At 34.2% G+C, this 18,292-nt stretch overlaps 2 protein-coding genes and 1 long non-coding RNA gene across 3 annotated transcripts; 2 read left to right on the top strand and 1 right to left on the bottom strand.

Annotated features, from left to right (window-relative positions):
- The first annotated feature begins 508 nt into the window (after positions 1 to 508).
- On the top strand, positions 509 to 4,743 carry LOC139430934 (uncharacterized). Its single transcript, XR_011641293.1, has 2 exons — positions 509 to 1,395; positions 1,452 to 4,743. It is a non-coding gene; the product is annotated as an uncharacterized lncRNA (long non-coding RNA).
- Positions 4,744 to 5,868: 1,125 nt separating this feature from the next.
- On the top strand, positions 5,869 to 7,658 carry LOC111425554 (nischarin). The gene is made up of 3 exons (XM_023059653.2): positions 5,869 to 6,481; positions 6,533 to 6,724; positions 6,777 to 7,658. Exons 1-3 carry the CDS (start codon positions 6,044 to 6,046, stop codon positions 7,494 to 7,496), a joined length of 1,350 nt encoding a protein of 449 aa, XP_022915421.1. The 5' UTR covers positions 5,869 to 6,043; the 3' UTR covers positions 7,497 to 7,658.
- Positions 7,659 to 11,092: 3,434 nt separating this feature from the next.
- On the bottom strand, positions 11,093 to 18,287 carry alphaCO (coatomer subunit alpha). The gene is made up of 6 exons (XM_023058960.2): positions 18,206 to 18,287; positions 17,968 to 18,112; positions 16,521 to 17,911; positions 13,292 to 13,502; positions 12,090 to 13,236; positions 11,093 to 12,035 (listed from the first exon to the last, which is right to left on the bottom strand). Exons 2-6 carry the CDS (start codon positions 18,045 to 18,047, stop codon positions 11,193 to 11,195), a joined length of 3,672 nt encoding a protein of 1,223 aa, XP_022914728.1. The 5' UTR covers positions 18,048 to 18,112; positions 18,206 to 18,287; the 3' UTR covers positions 11,093 to 11,192.
- Positions 18,288 to 18,292: the final 5 nt, after the last annotated feature.

The following is an 18,292-nucleotide window of genomic DNA, read 5'->3' as shown; positions in this document are numbered from 1 at the left end:
GGGTTAGCCGTCTTAACAGACGTACGGCTAAACCCGAATGTTTCTAGTTCTAGATCTAGTGTTAGTTTTGGTGCTAGAATTAAAACTAACACTAGACCTAGAACTAGAAACATTCGGGTTTAGCCGTACGTCTCTTAAGACGGCTAAAGCCGAATGATTCTAGTTCTAGGTCTAATGATAGTTTTGGTGCTAGATCTAGTGTTAGTTTTAGTTCAATAAAAATGCTAAAACTAACACTAGATCTAGAACTAGAATCATTCGGGGTTAGCCGTCTTAACAGACGTACGGCTAAACCCGAATGTTTCTAGTTCTAGATCTAGTGTTAGTTTTGGTGCTAGAATTAAAACTAACACTAGACCTAGAACTAGAAACATTCGGGTTTAGCCGTACGTCTCTTAAGACGGCTAAAGCCGAATGATTCTAGTTCTAGGTCTAGTGTTAGTTCTAGTTTTAATTATTATTCAACATTAGATTGTTGTACATTTTTATTGAACTAAAACTAACACTAAATCTAAAACTAGAATCATTCGGCTTTAGCCGTCTTTTGAGACGTACGGCTAAACCCGAATGATTATAGTTATAGAAATATTCTGATTTAGCTGTACGTCTCTTAAGACTTCTAAAGCCGAATGATTCGATGAGGTCTAGTGTTAGTTCTAATATCAAAACTAAAATATATGTATATGATATGAAAGTTATTCTAGTTTTACACTAACACTATCACTGGAATTAACACAAGACCTAGAATCATTCGGGTTTAGCCCTAGGGTTGACCAATAGCAACACTTCTTTTTGCTGCTTCAATTTGAAAACACTCCTCCGAATTAAAAAATAGAGTATAATCACTTTTTTATTAGCACAAAGGTGACATAAAGGTTTAGAAGCACATCGTAAATGAAAAAGTTCAGCGCACTCAAAGCAAGATGCTTCTTCACTATATTTGTCATTGCAGATTGGACAAACTCTGCGATGTTCTTCCATTACCAAAACTGGTGATAAATTTTCATTGGTGTCTTCGTCTGCTACATTGTATGTTTGAAAGCAATCGATTGTGGGTAAACATTGAATAGCCACAATGTGTTGTGAGCAATCGTGAAATACTCGCAACGCGTTCTAGATACTTTTTTTTTTTTTAATTTATTGTTCATTCCCAAAAAGACATAAGAGTTCATAACAGGTAATAAACACTAAAATATAACAATAACGCAAGAAGAAGACATTTCGAAATCAGTTTAACCTAAGATTAAGGTAATAAGTCCTTGCTTCTCCCGCAAAGGAGTCCAGACCATTCTGATTCTTCACCCGTTGTGGTAAATCATTAAACCACTCCGCCGCTGCTGCTTTAACACTTCTTCTCCCAATGTTTCTTGCAAGGGGCAAGATGTGAATATTTTGGTTAGTTCTTATTATCTTATTATTTTTGATTTATTTTTATTTTGTATTACTTGTAGCTTGTCAAGGTCTTTTTTACGAGCGTGACTCCAAAAAGCGCAAAGATAATTAAAGTAAGAGTGAGCATAGGCATAATAAATAGAAAATCTCGTTTCATTGTTGAAATATTGACCATTACGTTTTAGATGATTATACCATTTAACTTCTTTTGTATTAATTTTATATGGTATTCAAACGTTAATCTGTTATACTACCACAGCAATAAGAAATGAAAAGAGAGCATATTTCTTGTATGTCAGTAGCCAACAAAATAAAAAATTATTATGGAATAGCTTGAAAAGGTTGAATATCAATAAAAGTAAGGATGGTTTGCTGCCGCATGAGTTGCAAAATGCAGAAGAAATTAATAATTTCTTTTTAAATAGTGTTAGGGATATTGCAAATTCGTTTACTCCTGTAAATGATGAAATTCATAACAGTCATGTATCGTCAGAATTCTCTTTTAAAACAATTGAAACGGCAGAACTTTTAGCTATTATTAATTCTATATCGTCAACAGCTAGTGGAGTGGACGGAATTAGTGTTGAAATGTTAAAAATATGTTGTCCAATTATACTACCTTATGTGGCGCATATAATTAATTACTGCATCACGGAAAACGTTTTTCCAACATCGTGGAAGCAAGCTGTCGTACTTCCTTATCCTAAAAAAAAAAGAACCGAAAGAATTAAAGGATTTGCGTCCTATTAGTATTTTACCTGTGTTGTCGAAGGTCATGGAGAAGGTAATGAAAGTGCAAATGATGAATTATGTTGAATCAAATAGTTTATTGCCACAAGAACAATCGGGATTCCGACCTGGGTATAGTTGTACAACAGCGATGTTGAACTTAACTGATGACATATTGTGCGCTTCAGATAATGAACAGTATACTGCAGTTGTTTTTTTGGACTTTTCTAAGGCCTTCGACACTATAAATCACGTGAAATTATGTAATACTTTAAAATGCTTGGGTTTTACTGAAGGTGCAATTTCTCTATTAAATAATTATCTTACTGTTAAATAGAATGTATCGTGTGGCAGCTGACTATCAATTGAAAATCAACCCAAGTAAATCCATGTATATGTGTCTCGGTAATGCCAGGGCTAGTAGCAGACCTGTGTTAAATATACAAATGAATGGTGAAATAATCAGTTTAGTTCAGGAATCCAAATGCTTAGGGTTAAGAATAGATAATACTTTTAGATACAGATCGCAGATTGGCTATTACATCAAAAATGCTTATTCTTATTTGCGTGGACTTTATCCTCGAGCCTATCTTACGGTGAATCTAAAAAAGCAACTGTGTGAGTCTTTTGTTCTATCCCAGTTTAATTATATGGCGCCACTCTACCACCCGGCTGTTGATGTGGTAACTTCTAACCGCATACAGAGAGTGCAAAACAGTTGTCTGAGGTATATTTATGGTATTAGAAAATTTGATAGAGTTACTCATAAGCTAAAAGATATAAAATGGTTGTCAATGAAACAAAGAAGAGACCTTCATAGCTTATGTCTCTTCCATAAAATTATAATCTCATGTAAGCCAGAATATCTGTATAAAAAAATTAAGTTCAAACCGGCAACAAACCCATATGTTACGAGATTAAGCAACCTATATATCCACCAAAACATCGAACGTCTCTATTTGAAAGAAGCTTCAGCTATCACATTTACAAATCTTATAGTAAATTGCCAAGTGATATGCGAACTCTGAGCTTATACACATTCAAGAAGTGTTTGATGCGACTGTGGTTTCAGCAGCAAGGGGGAGAATAATATCTGATGCTGGGATATTTACCGTTGGTAGGGTGGAGTTTGTGAAGGCAGTATAAATTTGTGTTTTTTTTTTGCTTTAATTGTTGAAGTATCTTATAATTGAAGGGATCGGGAGAAAAAAGTGCCAAGCATCATTTTGGCCTAACCAAATTTAGCAGTGCTGTCTATGAGTAAATTGAACAAATTACAAGCAGCACTGTTTAGATTTCAATTATTGCCGTTAGATTGCTCTGTATTTGCATTGCATTTTATTACCTCAACTGGTTGTTTGCAAAGTTTTGGGGAAGACAGTGTCAAGCTCCTCATGAGAAATGGAGGGAAAGAGGAAATGTGTTAGAAATCTTAAAGATTATTATGAAAACTTAGAAGACTTGTATGAAGAATTTGATGACAGTGACAGCGATCCCAATTATTTAGCAACATACCCTCCCTACACCAAAACTGTCATGTGGACCTGCATTTTACTGCAGGAAACTGTGGACCTATAACGTAGGTATCCATAACTGCACTTCTGGACAAGGTTTTATGTTCATGTGGGATGAATCAGTTGGAAAAAGGGGTAGTGATGAAATAGGAAGCTGTATTGTAAAGTACTTATTAGTAACAAATGTCCACGCAAAGAAGTTGGTAATATTTACCGACAACTGCAGAGGACAAAATAAAAATTGGAACATAATGGCGCTTTGGTCACACCTTGTAGCTAGTAAACGTTTTGAAACAATAGAACATTACTTCCTGATAACTGGGCATACTTATCTTCCATCAGACCGTGACTTTTCAAAAATAGAAAAGTATCATACCAAGCACTGCCAAAATGTGTACAGTCCTGGGCAATGGAGAGAGATAGTAGCAAAGTGTGGAACAAAACACTGAACTTCATCGTAACATGCATGATGAGTGAGGATTTCCTCGATTTGTCTAGGGTGCAAGAGACCTACTTTAACACAAAAAGCAAGTTTTGTACAGATGGTGTTACTCCTCCACGATTTTCCAAAGCTATTTGCTTTAAATTTGACAGCGAAGAACCTTTTCAAATGAAACTCAAACACTTGATGAACGAAGAGTTTTTAGTGTTGAACCTAAAGAAACGTGGAAGAAGTTCTATTCAAGCACTACATTTAAAAAGAAATGCGCCCAACAAAATCAATAAGAAAAAATTAGATGATGTCAAATCCTTGATGCAATACATTCCTCCCATCCACCATGGATATTACAATGGCCTACAGTCTTCCGCTGAAGTAGACGACCAAAAGGAAGATGTTGTGGTAATATAGGCCTATTTGAAAAGTACCTTTTTGGTTAAGAGTATTTTTTGTCGATGACAGTGTGTTTTAATAAAAGTACAAACAAACCTAATGTCTTTTATTTTTGGGGAAAAAATGCCAAGCAACATTATTCAGTGCATATTTTTCTATACAACCATTTTTATCTTATAATAGCGTTTTTTTTTACCTACATCTTCACTTTTAACGGTATATAGATACATGACCTTTGTATTAAAAAACTTTGGTTTGTTGTCTGCACTAAAATGTTATTTATGGATTTAGCCAAACTTTCAACTTGCTATATCTCAAAACAACAAACATGATGCTTGGCACTTTTTTCTCCCGACCCCTTCAATTCATATCATATGTTTTTTTTTCTTTTATTTTCTTTCTTATGTTTTTTTTTTGGTTAATTTTTATTTTTTTCTCTGCAACCAACTGGGTTGGTATGAGCAGACTTTGTCTGGAACCCGCCCATTGTGTTACTTCTTTAATTTATATTATGAAACAGAATGTTATTTGTATTCCATGGAAGGCACAATAAAGATATATTATTATTATTATTATTATTATTATCTAAGACAATGCCCAAATAGGTATTATTTGTAACTTCACTCAACCTAATACCAGATAATATAAGTTTAGGACTTTATTGCTGTTTAATTGAATATTATTTTTATCTATCCAAGAGCAAACATTGTCAAGATCACACTGAGCATCAGAAAAGACAGAGTTCATAGACTCGCTGTAGAACAAAACAGCATCATCCGCATACAAGGCAAGATCATGCATTCAACAATTCGTTATATCATTTATATATATTAAAAAAACCAGAGGACTGAGGACAGATCCCTGGGGTACTCCATACTTTCTTTATATGAGTCCTGCTGCTTCTATTTCTTAAATAATTTTTGAAAACTGTCAGTGATGGTCCCTGAATTCCCAAAGCTTCGAGCTTACTAAGCAGTATAGCATGGTCAACCACATCAAACGCCTTACACAAGTCCAGGAAAACAGCCAAATCAATTTTGCTCTCATTGAGATTTCTATAAACAAATTCCAACAATGATATAATAGCAGTCTGTGTGCTCTTACCGCCTATAAAACCATGCTGCTTACAAGTTTGAAAACCAGTCGTATTCAAAAGGGACAATAGTCTACTTTTTAAAACTGATTCAAATATTTTGGCAAAGACCGACAACATAGATATTGGTCTAAAGTTTTCTGGAAGAGTTTTTGAGCCTTTTTTTATGCACTGGAGTTCTTCTTCCTGTCTTTAGAATATCGGGAAATTGAATAATGTCCGATTTCGGTCCGTTACGGGTAACATAAATATTAAATATTAACCTCCACCTATGAACCAAAAACTGAAATTCTTCAAACGCATGCGTATTAAAGAGTTTCGCCACCTGTACAAACCATTATATTAAAAAAAAATTAATAATAATAATAACACAAGATATCAAACGCAATAAATAACCAAAATATCAGGAAGGTGTTATATGGAGGTATTTTTTTCGAAAGAAAATGAAGGTTCGTTAACAATTAAATAAAAATTACACAAAATATGTCATGTTTTTGGAGACACATTGGAGAAACGGGGCTCCAAATACCCAATGTGAAAGATGTGGACAACGTAACGTTTTATTTAATATCCGTCCGTGTGGATGAAGTTACTTGGTCCGTTTCGAGACGTTACAGCGAATTTTACGACCTTCACCAAATGCTGTGTAATGATCACGGTGTTTCCAAGAATTTGCTACCTCCGAAACGTACCATTCGAAATAAGTGCCCCAATTTTATCGAAACTAGACGACAAGCTCTTGAATGTTATTTACAAAATATATTTAATTATTTAAAACGCACCATGCCTAGGGAATTCGTCGAATTTTTAGATTTTAATCTGTATGATACCTTTTATTTATTAAAGAAATTGGCTTTCCGGTTTTGTACTGAAGGCGACAGTATTGTTAACAAAGAAATTACTACTTTTAATCCATTAGAGGTAAAGTATAACACTTTTAGATTATTTTTTAATTAAAAAATTTTTTTTCAGTTATATTCGATTAGTATTTGTTTAAAACAACCTTTCCCAAACGTTGTAGAAACAGATAAAAGGTACGAATTTAGTCATGTCTTAGACTACTGCACTCAATTAACAAGTTTGTCTATTAATGGGATTCCAAAAAAGTTTTTATTAAGCAACATAGAGCCAAATAAGTTACCTATCGATCTATCAATATTTAAAGTATGTTAAAAACCTTTTTGTACCACTTTTTTAATAAAAAATTTATTTTTAGGGGTTGAGATCATTATCAATTCATTACATGCCTTTAAACAACGTATCTAGTCTTGGAACTCTTCGAAATACCGTTGAAAAACTTTCTGTGGCGAAATCTTCCATAACAAATATATCAGATATCCTCCAATGCGATATATTACATAAATCACAATTGTGCAATACTCAAGTATGGACTAAACTGGAGTCTTTGGATTTAAGGTTTAATAATTTAACAGAAATTGGCCCAGTTTTAAGTTTAGTCCCAAATTTAAAGAAGCTTTATTTGGGTCATAACAAGATTACAAAATTAGGGGACGTTTCCTCATTAACAAAACTCACTCATCTTTACATAAACGATAATTCAATCTCAAGTTGCGAAGATTTGCACACAAAGTTAGGAAATGTGGTCGTTTTGGATTTATCTCAAAACCTCATATCTTCACTAGAAGGATTCAAAAAGCTTTACTCATTAGAAAATTTAAATTTAAGTAGTAACCAAATAACCGACATTAATCAAATAGCCAACGTTGGTAATTTACCCTGTTTGGAATATTTATGTTTAACTGGAAACGTCGTGGCCACAGTCGTTGATTATCGCGCAAAAGTTTTTGAATGTTTCGGACCCCGCGCTAAAGAAATATGTTTGGACAACGAAAAACCCACTCAAAGCGAACTTGACAAAGCCGCCATTTTTCAAGCACTAACAATTGTACGCGAAGGAAGAACACCCAGATTTTAAAAACAAAATGCAATAAATTTATCCAGAAGTGCTTCATTAAGAATGTTAACAGGCTGTGATGGGAAAAATATAATATATTAAAATGTATATATCAATGTAACAATGAGATATTATTTTAAATAAAAATGTAAATGATAATAAAAGATATTAATAAATATAGAACTGATTACTTTATTCAAAATAAAAACATTTATAACTCGTTAATATATATAAAAAGAAGTTCTTAGGAAGATACTTGGAGAGCAAATAAATGACGTTTTAGATGGTTTTTAAATGTCATAAAGTGAGGAATATTGCGAATCTCAGTAGGCAGACTATTCCAAAGGGTTATGGCCTGCACAGTAAACGATTTGTGGTAAATCTCAGTACTATGGGTCGGGAACATAAGCAAAGAATCTATACAGTACAGATACCCTGGTTTATACTGGCTTAATATCGATTGATAAGTTTAAAGTTGAAGTAGTCAACCTTTCCATCAATATCGGCCATTCGATCTTTTGCGCATCAGACAACAGCAAATCGTTATCAATACGACCCAGGTCATGAACGGAAATAATGCGTTGCGAGGAAATATGTTGTCCCATTTGCACTGTACAGGGTGGGCAAATTTGGGTGTTATTATAGGCTATCTCAGAAACTATAAGAGATACAAAAAAACTAGGTGCCATGTCCCGGTCTCTTTTTCCGAGACTAATCCAATCCCGTAAAGACCAAATCTCTATCTTCTTTTGTTTTTAAGTTATAGCCAAAAAGTCAAATTTTAGTGATTTCAAAAAATGCTCATATTTCGTTTATTTTTGACATTAGAGAAATGGGGTTAATGCATTCTTAAGACACTTTTTTGAGTAGAATATACTGCCATTGAAAAATTTTTAACATAGCTGATAATTTTTGAGATATAATATAAAGTTGTATTTTTTTAAATACAAACTATACTTTATTATGATGTTACTGAAAAGAGCATGTTTTTAGCTTTCCAATGATGTATCGCACGCATGATGTTTCTGCGGAAAATAAGCGTTATTTTTCAATTTTTAAAATATTAAAGATTAAAATTCAAATTTTTTATTATAGTAGGCGAGAAAACGCTAAATACTACTTAGTTACTATAGCAACGTGAGTTTACTTGTCATTTCATTAGTGAATTTTGCGAAACTAGTTTCCCGTTTAAGAAGTTCCGCATTATCTTTAAATAAAACGATAAAATTAAATATAGAATATATTGGAGTCCGCTTTGAAGTTGATACATAAGTCTTCATATCCCCATTCAAACGGTGTTTCAATGGAAAGTCCGCTCCCAGTTTATGATTCCTAATTTTCCTCTATCTCACCCAATTTCAAAAGAAAAGATTGCTGATATCAAAAAACTTCTACATCTTATGTTTGGGAAAAACTGGGAAAATACTACCGAAGATTTCATTCATTGATAACCGATATGATAACTGTTCTAATCTTACAACCAGTAAGTTGAGTAGAAGAAGATGACAGTTTATGACTCTTTAGTTCCTGAAGTTGTCCATATTTAATTATTCATTAATTAATACATTTCTTGTATTTTTAATAAACAAACTTTAAATGCTAATCATTTTTTATTAGTGAACAAAGTCAGGGATAAGATGCTGAGAAATTTAAATTAACTATTCAAAGTTTTTATTCGTTGGTACAAAACCAACTTTATTCTGTCATATTCGTGCAAAACCATATATTATAGCCACTAGGTAGTATTTACTGCCCGAACCTGCCTACTATAATCAAAATTTTGAACATTAGCGCTTACTATTTTCGAATTGAAAATTAACGCTTATTTTCTGCAAATACACCATACATGCGATACATCATTGGAAAGCTAAAAATATGCTCTTTTCTTTAACATCATAATCAAGTGTAGTTTGTATTTAAAAAAACACAACTTTGTGTTGTATCTCAAAAATCATCAAGTATATTTAAAACTTTTCAACGGCAGTATATTCCACTTAAAAAAGTGTCTTAAGAACGTATCAACCCCATTGTTATAATTTGAAAAATAAACGAAATATGAGCATTTTTTGAAATCACGAAAATTTGACTTTTTGGCTATAACTTAAAAACAAAAGAAGATAGAGGTTTGATGTTTGCGGGATTTAATTAGTCTCGAAAAAAGAGACCGGGACATGGCACCTACTTTTTTCGTATCTCTTATAGTTTCTGAGATAGCCTATAATAACACCCAAATTTGCCCACCCTGTACAGTAAATTAGATCGTGATTGGAAAATTGAGGACCAGGGAGCTGACCATGCGTAAGTATGCTGCTCGGACGAGTCGTAATAGTAAGATCCAGAAAGCGAATGCGATGTAGGAAGATGCAGGATGGACAAATGTAATGAGGAAGCAATGAAGCGAAGTTTATCACTGCATGAGTCATTTTTAGGAGACAAATATTGAAATTCCCATCAGGAGAATAGTGTTATAATTAAGAGTGCCTCTTAAAGGTTTCCTCCAATTGATCAAAGTAGTTAACAAGAGAAGGACAATAAAAAACGCCTTGTTGTAGGAACTTTTCAATTCCACAAGCATGAATTCAGCCCCCTGAACTGACCCATCGGAGGATTCGATAATCATAGCACGAAGGGTGTCCCTGATAAATAAAGCCACTCCCCTACCTCGCGAAAACAGACGATCGTTTCGCAAAAGACCAAATCTCTTTGCGAAACTAGCGGCGGTTTTGTAATTTTTCATCTTGAAAAACATATTCAAAGCGGTTAGCGTCAACATTTGATGCACTGGTTGTAGATTACTTTCGGTAACACTACGAAACAAACTGCAAAGACTTCAAAACAACTGCATACGGTATATCTTTGATCTCGAGAGATCTCAACACATAACCCCATACCGTAATTATTTGCAGATATTAAGCTGTCAGAACCGTAGATCGTTTTGTATATTAACTATGTTATATACTGTTCTTCACAATCAAACCCCGAGGTATCTGTATTGTATATTTCAACGCTTGTCGTCGCATGGTTTACCCACTAGATCTCAGTTAGATTCTGTGCTTATGTTCCCGACCCATAGTACCGAGATTTACCATAAATCGTTTGCTGTGCAGGCAATAACCCTTTAGAATAGTCTGTCTGCTGAGATCCGTAATATTCCTCACCTTGTAACATTTAAAAACCACCTAAAACGTCATTTATTGGCTCTCCAAGTATCTTCTTGAGAACTTTTTTTTCTCCCTTTTCTTCTCTTCTTCTTTTATTCCAGCAACTATCATTATGCACCGTTTTTAGTGACCATAAGTTTAGCATAGCACCTTGCCGTTTATTCATAGTTTTTCTTATATAACTTAGTATACTGCTGATTGATTGGGTTGTTTGGAAGACATCGCTTACGCGATAAATCGACCCTTTTGCCCGTATTTATGCATTAAGTTAAATGTATACATTTTCTTTAATTTGTATTTTTTGTTTCTTATTATGGCAATAAATTTATTTATTATTATTATTACTATGTGTAAAATACGCCGCCATTCCACATTGGCGTTTTTGTTTGTCAATGGTGCCTTTTTTGGTGTGCAATGTAACAATGAGATATTATTTGAAATAATAAAAGATATTAATAAATATAGAACTGATTACTTTATTCAAAATAAAAACATTTATAACAAAAAAAACTCGTTAATATATATAAACAACTAAATAATACTTATTTTCTTAAATCTAATGATACAAACTTTGTAGAGTACTAATTCTTAACCCGGAACATTTCATACCAATTTCAGAAACTTCGCAAACGTTACACAAACTTCCCTTATACTCCGGTAAGTAGCTTGTGGAACAAAGCGGACATTTTTCTTCAGCATTACCCCTATAAATCGGTTTATAAGAAAGTCCACACAAATTAAACGGATTATGTTCATCGTATTGCAAATTAAGCTCATCCGTTAAATTATTATCACAAGCTAAAAGCAATTTTCGCGTTTGCTGCGCAACTTCCGGTCGCGGTCCTAACTCCAATAATCTCTTAGCGAAACTAGCGGCGGTTTTGTAATTTTTCATCTTGAAAAACATGTTCAAAGCAGTTCGCAGCGTCAACATTTGATGCACGGGTTGTAGATTACAATGTGTAAAATACGCCGCCATTTCACATTGGCGTTTTTGTTCGTCAATCGTGCCTTTTGGTGTGCTTTTACGCAACGTTTCCATTTTTAATCCAAGGATATACTCGCTACAAATTTTTAATAATTGTTCCGCCTCCGCCGTTTCTTGTTTGTTATCAACAACCAATAAGGTCACTTGAAGCAATAACTCTTGGAAACGTTCAATCGCCTCGGAAAATTTACCACCGGTGGTTAATTGATAACAAACTTGTAAACGTTGAACTAAATCTTTTAGTTTAATCGTTATCAAACGCTGAGGTTGTGGACGCTTTGGATCTTTCGATAAACGATTTACGTTGTTACTAAAAGGCGGAATCGTTTGTTGCCATGTAAAATATGTTTTTGATGACATGTATAATGTTGAGAATAACGTGCGATATGGAACAAAATTTACCACTCCAATCTAATTAAAAAAAATTATTTTTATAAAAATTAATGATATAAAAATAAAGCTTACCTGATCATTTAGAAGCCTACAAGCATACTCAAACGATCCAGCTGAGATATGATCTGCTGGTAATTGCGAAACTTTAGCCCAAATCGTTTGGCTAGAAGTACCGCTAGTAGGTAAATGAATAAAACCACTTCCAGCGGCGGTTTGTTGAGCTGCAACTTCAGGAATGACTAAATCGGTGTCATCAACATCCCAACCACCATCTCCATCACCACCTCCCACATCCATTTTCTTCGTAATAACATCTCCGTCTTCTTGTTCGTCTTCGTCATCACCCCAGCCTTCAACTTCGACAATATCACCTCCCTCAATGTTAGTGTCAATATCAAGATTGGCCAAATTGGAGGTTTTAGCCATGGAAGCGCTTTCGAAGAAGCCACGATTTACTGTCAGTAAAGGCCAATTTGTTTCTGCTTGTTGAATAGGGGGTGGGGGTTTTAAGAATTTCGCGTTTGGTTGAACATCAGGAACGGGTTTATCACCAAAAGTGCTCTTTAATTCTTCGGCTTCTTCGATTAAACCGTGGGTGGCGGCTGTTAAATAAGCTAATGAGTTTAAATTGGTTTGTTTGAGAAGGCGAACTCGTTCCTCAACGTCTCCCAATAAAAGAGTTCCATGATATTGTGCAGATTTTTCTTTGCGAATCTCAGCAATTTTCGTCATTTTACGCAATTTATCCAAATTGCCGGTTATTAAATACAAAAATGATAATTTATCGAAACTTTTCGTACGTTGATAACACATTTCAACCACTTGATGGTTCCCATGCATCAAAGCGGCTTCCGCTAATTGATCCCAACATTGCTTGTCGTTTAATGATTTTGCCGCATCTAAAGCAATCTCAATGTTTCCGCATTCTAAAGCGAGCGTAAACCGCGTTTTATCGTCTTTTACGAAATGTAAAGCAACTTCCGGGTACCCTTTCTTTTGCAAGTATGAGATTATCGCCTGGCCGACTAAACGAGCATTTTTAACCATATACAAAACATCTTCGTATTTATGGTGAATCAAAGCGAGTTTAAATTTGAATTCTGTTGGGTCAATTGTGAATGTGCGCGGTTTGCATTCACGGTCTAAGCAAAATACGTTGTTTCCTTTAACCCGGGTTATATAAATTGGTAAATCTAACGTTCGGATAATTCCGTGATCACTATTTGTTGAAAGAAAAAATTAATTTTATTTAATTTTTTTATTATTTAACTTACCCATTAATTAAAGTATATTTTATATGATTACTGGTTGTGTAAATGAACACTCCGGAATCATCCCAAGCTCCAGATTTAACCCTGCTACTTTCGTGAAGTGAACAAAGCAAATCTAACTTTCTATTGCATATAGTTACACTATGACGACCTAAAAGCGCTACATAACCCATATCTGATGACCACTCAACGTAGCGTAAACTTGTTACTTTTACTGTAAACGAAGAAATAATTTTATTTTTAATTCAATATTCCCTCCGTACAAAAATAAGTGTGCGATATTGATTTTTTTTTCAAAAATTAAGAAAATGCTGCGTCAGTTGTCGTTTTGAAAACACTTATTAAAGGTTAAGTTTTTCACTGTCATTAAAGTTTTGTAATTTTTCCTACAATATAAGTTTTTAATCCTGTTTAAGAAAATAATGGGAGAGAGGGAAAACATTTGGACAAGAAACTGAAACATGGTTCAACTAAAATGACAGCGAACAAATTTAATACAAAAACGAAAATAAAATTGAAAGACTGAAATATTGGCTGTCAATGCTTAAACCAGAAATTTTAAATGCTGAAGCTTCCAAATTCATCGATATGTATGACCGAATTCATGTAGACGAGAAATGATTTTACCATACAAAAACAGCTGAGACGTACTACCCAGTTGAAGGCGAAGAGAAACCACGCTGAAACAAAAGTAATGTTCTTAGCCGCTGTAGCACGTCCACGTTGGAATCATTCTGAACACAAGAACTTAGATGGAAAACTTGGCACTTGGCCTTTTGTGTTTTTGGATCCTGCTAAAGAGAGCAGTAAAAATCGGACAGCGGCAGCAGTTCGACACTTTGAAGGGGAACAGTGTTAGACACACCATTATTCGAATGCAAGACAGACTGCATGCCAGCAAAATATGTATTTCCAAAGAAGTACCTCACCTACATCAGTCCCACAGTAGTAGATACACACAGAACCTTCAAGATCTACACTGATGGTTCAAAAAGACGGATTAGTGCAGACGCTGGGTTTTTTTCTAACGATCCTCGAAACCTTTAGGGACAAGAACCACCGTCTTACAGGCGGAATTGATTGCTATTAAACTTGCTGCTGGTTGTATTGTTGATTTCAACAAGCGGGGAAAGTGTTTTACTATTTTTAGAGACAATAGACAATCTTTGGCAAATCCCTAGGCTGGTTGATGTGACCAGAGCGTGTGATGGGAGGATTTATTATTGGAAAATTGTTGCCTGAAATTCAAGCAAATTAGCCAAGATCTGGTCGTCGCCAAACAATTTGGATCCAGCAAGATATTCTTCCTGGTGACAATGAGTTTAATGAAGCATCAAATAGAACTGGGTTCAAAATCAAAATATTATGTCAGCCATCCAATAGTCCCGATACAAACGTCTTAGATTTAGGCTTTTTTAATGCAATGCAGTCATTGCATCAACAATCGGCTTGCAAAATTGTAGACGAATTAATTTTTGCTGTTGAAAAAGCCTTTTCCGAATTGAGTTCGGATACTTTGAATAAGGTTTTCCTACTTCCAACCATGAAAGTACATGGAGGTAATAATTACAAAGTGCGGCATATGAATAAAGATCATTTATAGAGAATTAGTAGGCTTCAAGTTTCTATTAATTTTGATGTAAAAGGTTATAATTTCTGGCACATTTCTGAAGTGACACCCTACATTGCCTACATTATTGCGATATTTGAATAAAAATGAAATTAATAAGAAAGATATGTCAACTTATTTGGATCCAAGATACAAAATGAACTTTTTTAAAGCTGATTTAACTAACAAAGCAACTCTAAGAAGAGGATATTTTAGTGGGGATCCTTCAAGAAATTAATTTTATAGCGAATTTTGAAAATTATCGATGAAAATTGCAAACTATCAAAATTTCAAATATTGTTTTCTCAAAAACTAAAAGTTATTTTTCAAAATGGGTTGGTTCATTGGAAAGAGAACACTTTTATTAACACTTTGGGAAATTTTCATGCTCATATTCCAAGAAGTGGATTTTATACGAATTTTTAAAACTTAATCGGCGAAAATTGCAAAATTCGAAAAAATTGTCGATCATTTCAAAAATTTATTTCTCAAAAACTAAAAGCGATTTTTCAAAACGGCTTGTTGCATTAAAAAGAGGATACTTTAATTAATAATTGGTGATATTTCCACAAGGATCCTTCAAGAAATTAATTTTATAGCGAATTTTGAAAATTATCGATGAAAATTGCAAACTATCAAAATTTCAAATATTGTTTTCTCAAAAACTAAGAGTTATTTTTCAAAACGGGTTGGTTCATTGGAAAGAGGACACTTTTATTAACACTTTGGGAAATTTTCATACTCATATTCCAAGAAGTGGATTTTATACGAATTTTTAAAACTTAATCGGGGAAAATTGCAAAATTCGAAAAAAATGTCGATCATTTCAAAAATGTATTTCTCAAAAACTAAAACCGATTTTTCAAAACGGCTTGTTGCATTAAAAAGATGATACTTTAATTAATAATTGGTGATATTTCCACAAGGATGCTTCAAGAAATTAATTTTATAGCGAATTTTGAAAATTATCGATGAAAATTGCAAACTATCAAAATTTCAAATATTGTTTTCTCAAAAACTAAAAGTTATTTTTCAAAACGGGTTGGTTCATTGGAAAGAGGACACTTTTATTAACACTTTGGAAAATTTTTATATTCATATTCCAAGAAGTGGATTTTATACGAATTTTTAAAACTTAATCGGCGAAAATTGCAAAATTCGAAAAAATTGTCTATCATTTCAAGAACTGAAAGTGATTTTTCGAAACGGCTTTTTGCATTAAGAAGAGGATACTTTAATTAATACTTGGTGATATTTTCACAAAGATCCTTCAAGAAATTAATTTTATAGCGAATTTTGAAAATTATTTCAAATATTGTTTTCTCCAAAACTAAAAGTTATTTTTCAAAACGGGTTGGTTCATTGGAAAGAGGACACTTTTATTAACACTTTGGAAAATTTTCATACTCATACTCCAAGAAGTGGATTTTATACGAATTTTTAAAACTTAATCGGTGAAAATTGTAAAATTCGAAAAAATTGTCTATCATTTCAAGAACTTTTTGCATTAAGAAGAGGATACTTTAATTAATAATCGAAAGTGATAACGATTCTGTTAATAATTAATGTGTAATTGGGACACTTATTTCTGGACGGAGGGAGTAATAATTTATTAATTTTTACCTTGCGCAACAGTTCTTTTTTGTTGAACATCAAATAAAATGACGGAATCGGAATCCCTTAGAAGTAACATTCCGGTTCCAGCATAAAATATCTCATCGCAATTAGGAGTTTGAACCTTTTTGGTAACTTCGTTCTTTAAATTTTTAATAACCAATTGATAAGTTCGATCCAAAACGGCGAATCGGTTCCTGGCGACCCATAACGAAGTAATTCCAGGCGATCGTTTCCCTTCGGCTTCCGGGACTTGACTTTCAACGTTCGAATCGGCATCTTTTGGAATTGAGTATAAATCGTACGTGCTATTCTCGACTAAAGTAGCACGAGTACAAAGCAAAACAGCGTTTTCAGCGGGGTTAAACGACATGCTATAAACCGGGGTTTTCGCGGGAGTTCTTATTTGAACAACCGGGAGGTCTTTGGATGTTGTAAAATCTAGCTTACGCAAGCAGCGTTCTTTAACGTAATATAAAATATTTCCGAATACGGTGTACGCCGGTCTTTCGCGCTCTAATTTAAAGATAACCATGCCGCCATCGTGACCGGCTGCGAATAAATTTAAAGTTGGATGAGCTGTTAACACCCAAAAACGTTCGTGTTCTCGCCTTGATGTGTATAAACACGTTCTTTTTGACATATCCCACACGCGGATGCTTTTATCTTCGCTGTTGGATAATAACACATCTTGTCTTGGATGAAATAAGACGCAAGAGACGTTATTGTAATGTCCCCGACATGTATCTAATTCCCAAGCTTTCGAATCGTTCATTCTCCATAATTTAATTTGCCTGTCGTCGGCACCCGAAACAATTAGTGGCAAAGTTGGGTGGAAAGATGCCCAATTAACACCTCGATCGTGACCTTCAAGGACGTGCTTTACAACCGCGTCGGCTTGTCCAAATAAATCAGTAGCCCCCGGATTTTTTAAATGATCCTCTAACCCACCAGGTCCAGGGGCAACATTTTTCTTTCTCAACCCCGAGATATCCCAAACACGAACCGTTTGGTCCAAAGAAGCCGAAACGAGCATATCCTCGGTCGGGTGGAACATCGCACACATTACATAGTGGTTATGGCCGGTTAAAACGCATATACAAGCACGACTTTGCCAATTCCAAATGCGAATTGTTTGGTCGTCGGATGCAGATACAATCCATGGGTATTCGTGGTGAAACATTGTTGTACGAATGTAATCTAAGTGGCCCAAAAGGGTGAAAATGCAACGTTTTTGCTTGTAGTTCCATACTTTTATTTTATAATCATCACCCCCTGATACAAACAAGGGTTGTTGATTATGGAAGCAAATTCCTCGAACCGGACCGTCGTGTTCATCAAATTTTTCAAGTAAAGTACACATTCGGTAATCCCATAATTGAATCACTCCGATGTGTAAACTAATACAGAAATTTTATTAATAAAATAAACTTAAATATTAAAAAAATTAATTTACCTCGCTAAAACCCATGGTCGTTTAGGGTGAAACGATAATCCTTTCACCCTGGCTGACTTAGTTTCGAATTTTATGAGCATTTTGGGTATGCTCCACGAATACGTGTACTTTCTGGGTTATGTTTGATGACGTTGGCACTTAGTACCTTAAAAAATCATATAAATCAATGATGAAACTTATCAAATCTTGTTTATTTATCATCAATAATCATTAATAAGTAAAATTTGAGTATATTTACCAGCTAAATAATTAAATTATGACCAAAAATTTCCTTCGAACCGCCAACGTTTATCAACCTCACAACCACCAGCGCCATCTACAAAAT

Source organism: Onthophagus taurus, chromosome 8 (genome assembly GCF_036711975.1).
Source record: "Onthophagus taurus isolate NC chromosome 8, IU_Otau_3.0, whole genome shotgun sequence".
Classification (NCBI taxonomy): domain Eukaryota; kingdom Metazoa; phylum Arthropoda; class Insecta; order Coleoptera; family Scarabaeidae; genus Onthophagus; species Onthophagus taurus.
This window is presented reverse-complemented; position numbering and strand designations above follow the sequence as displayed.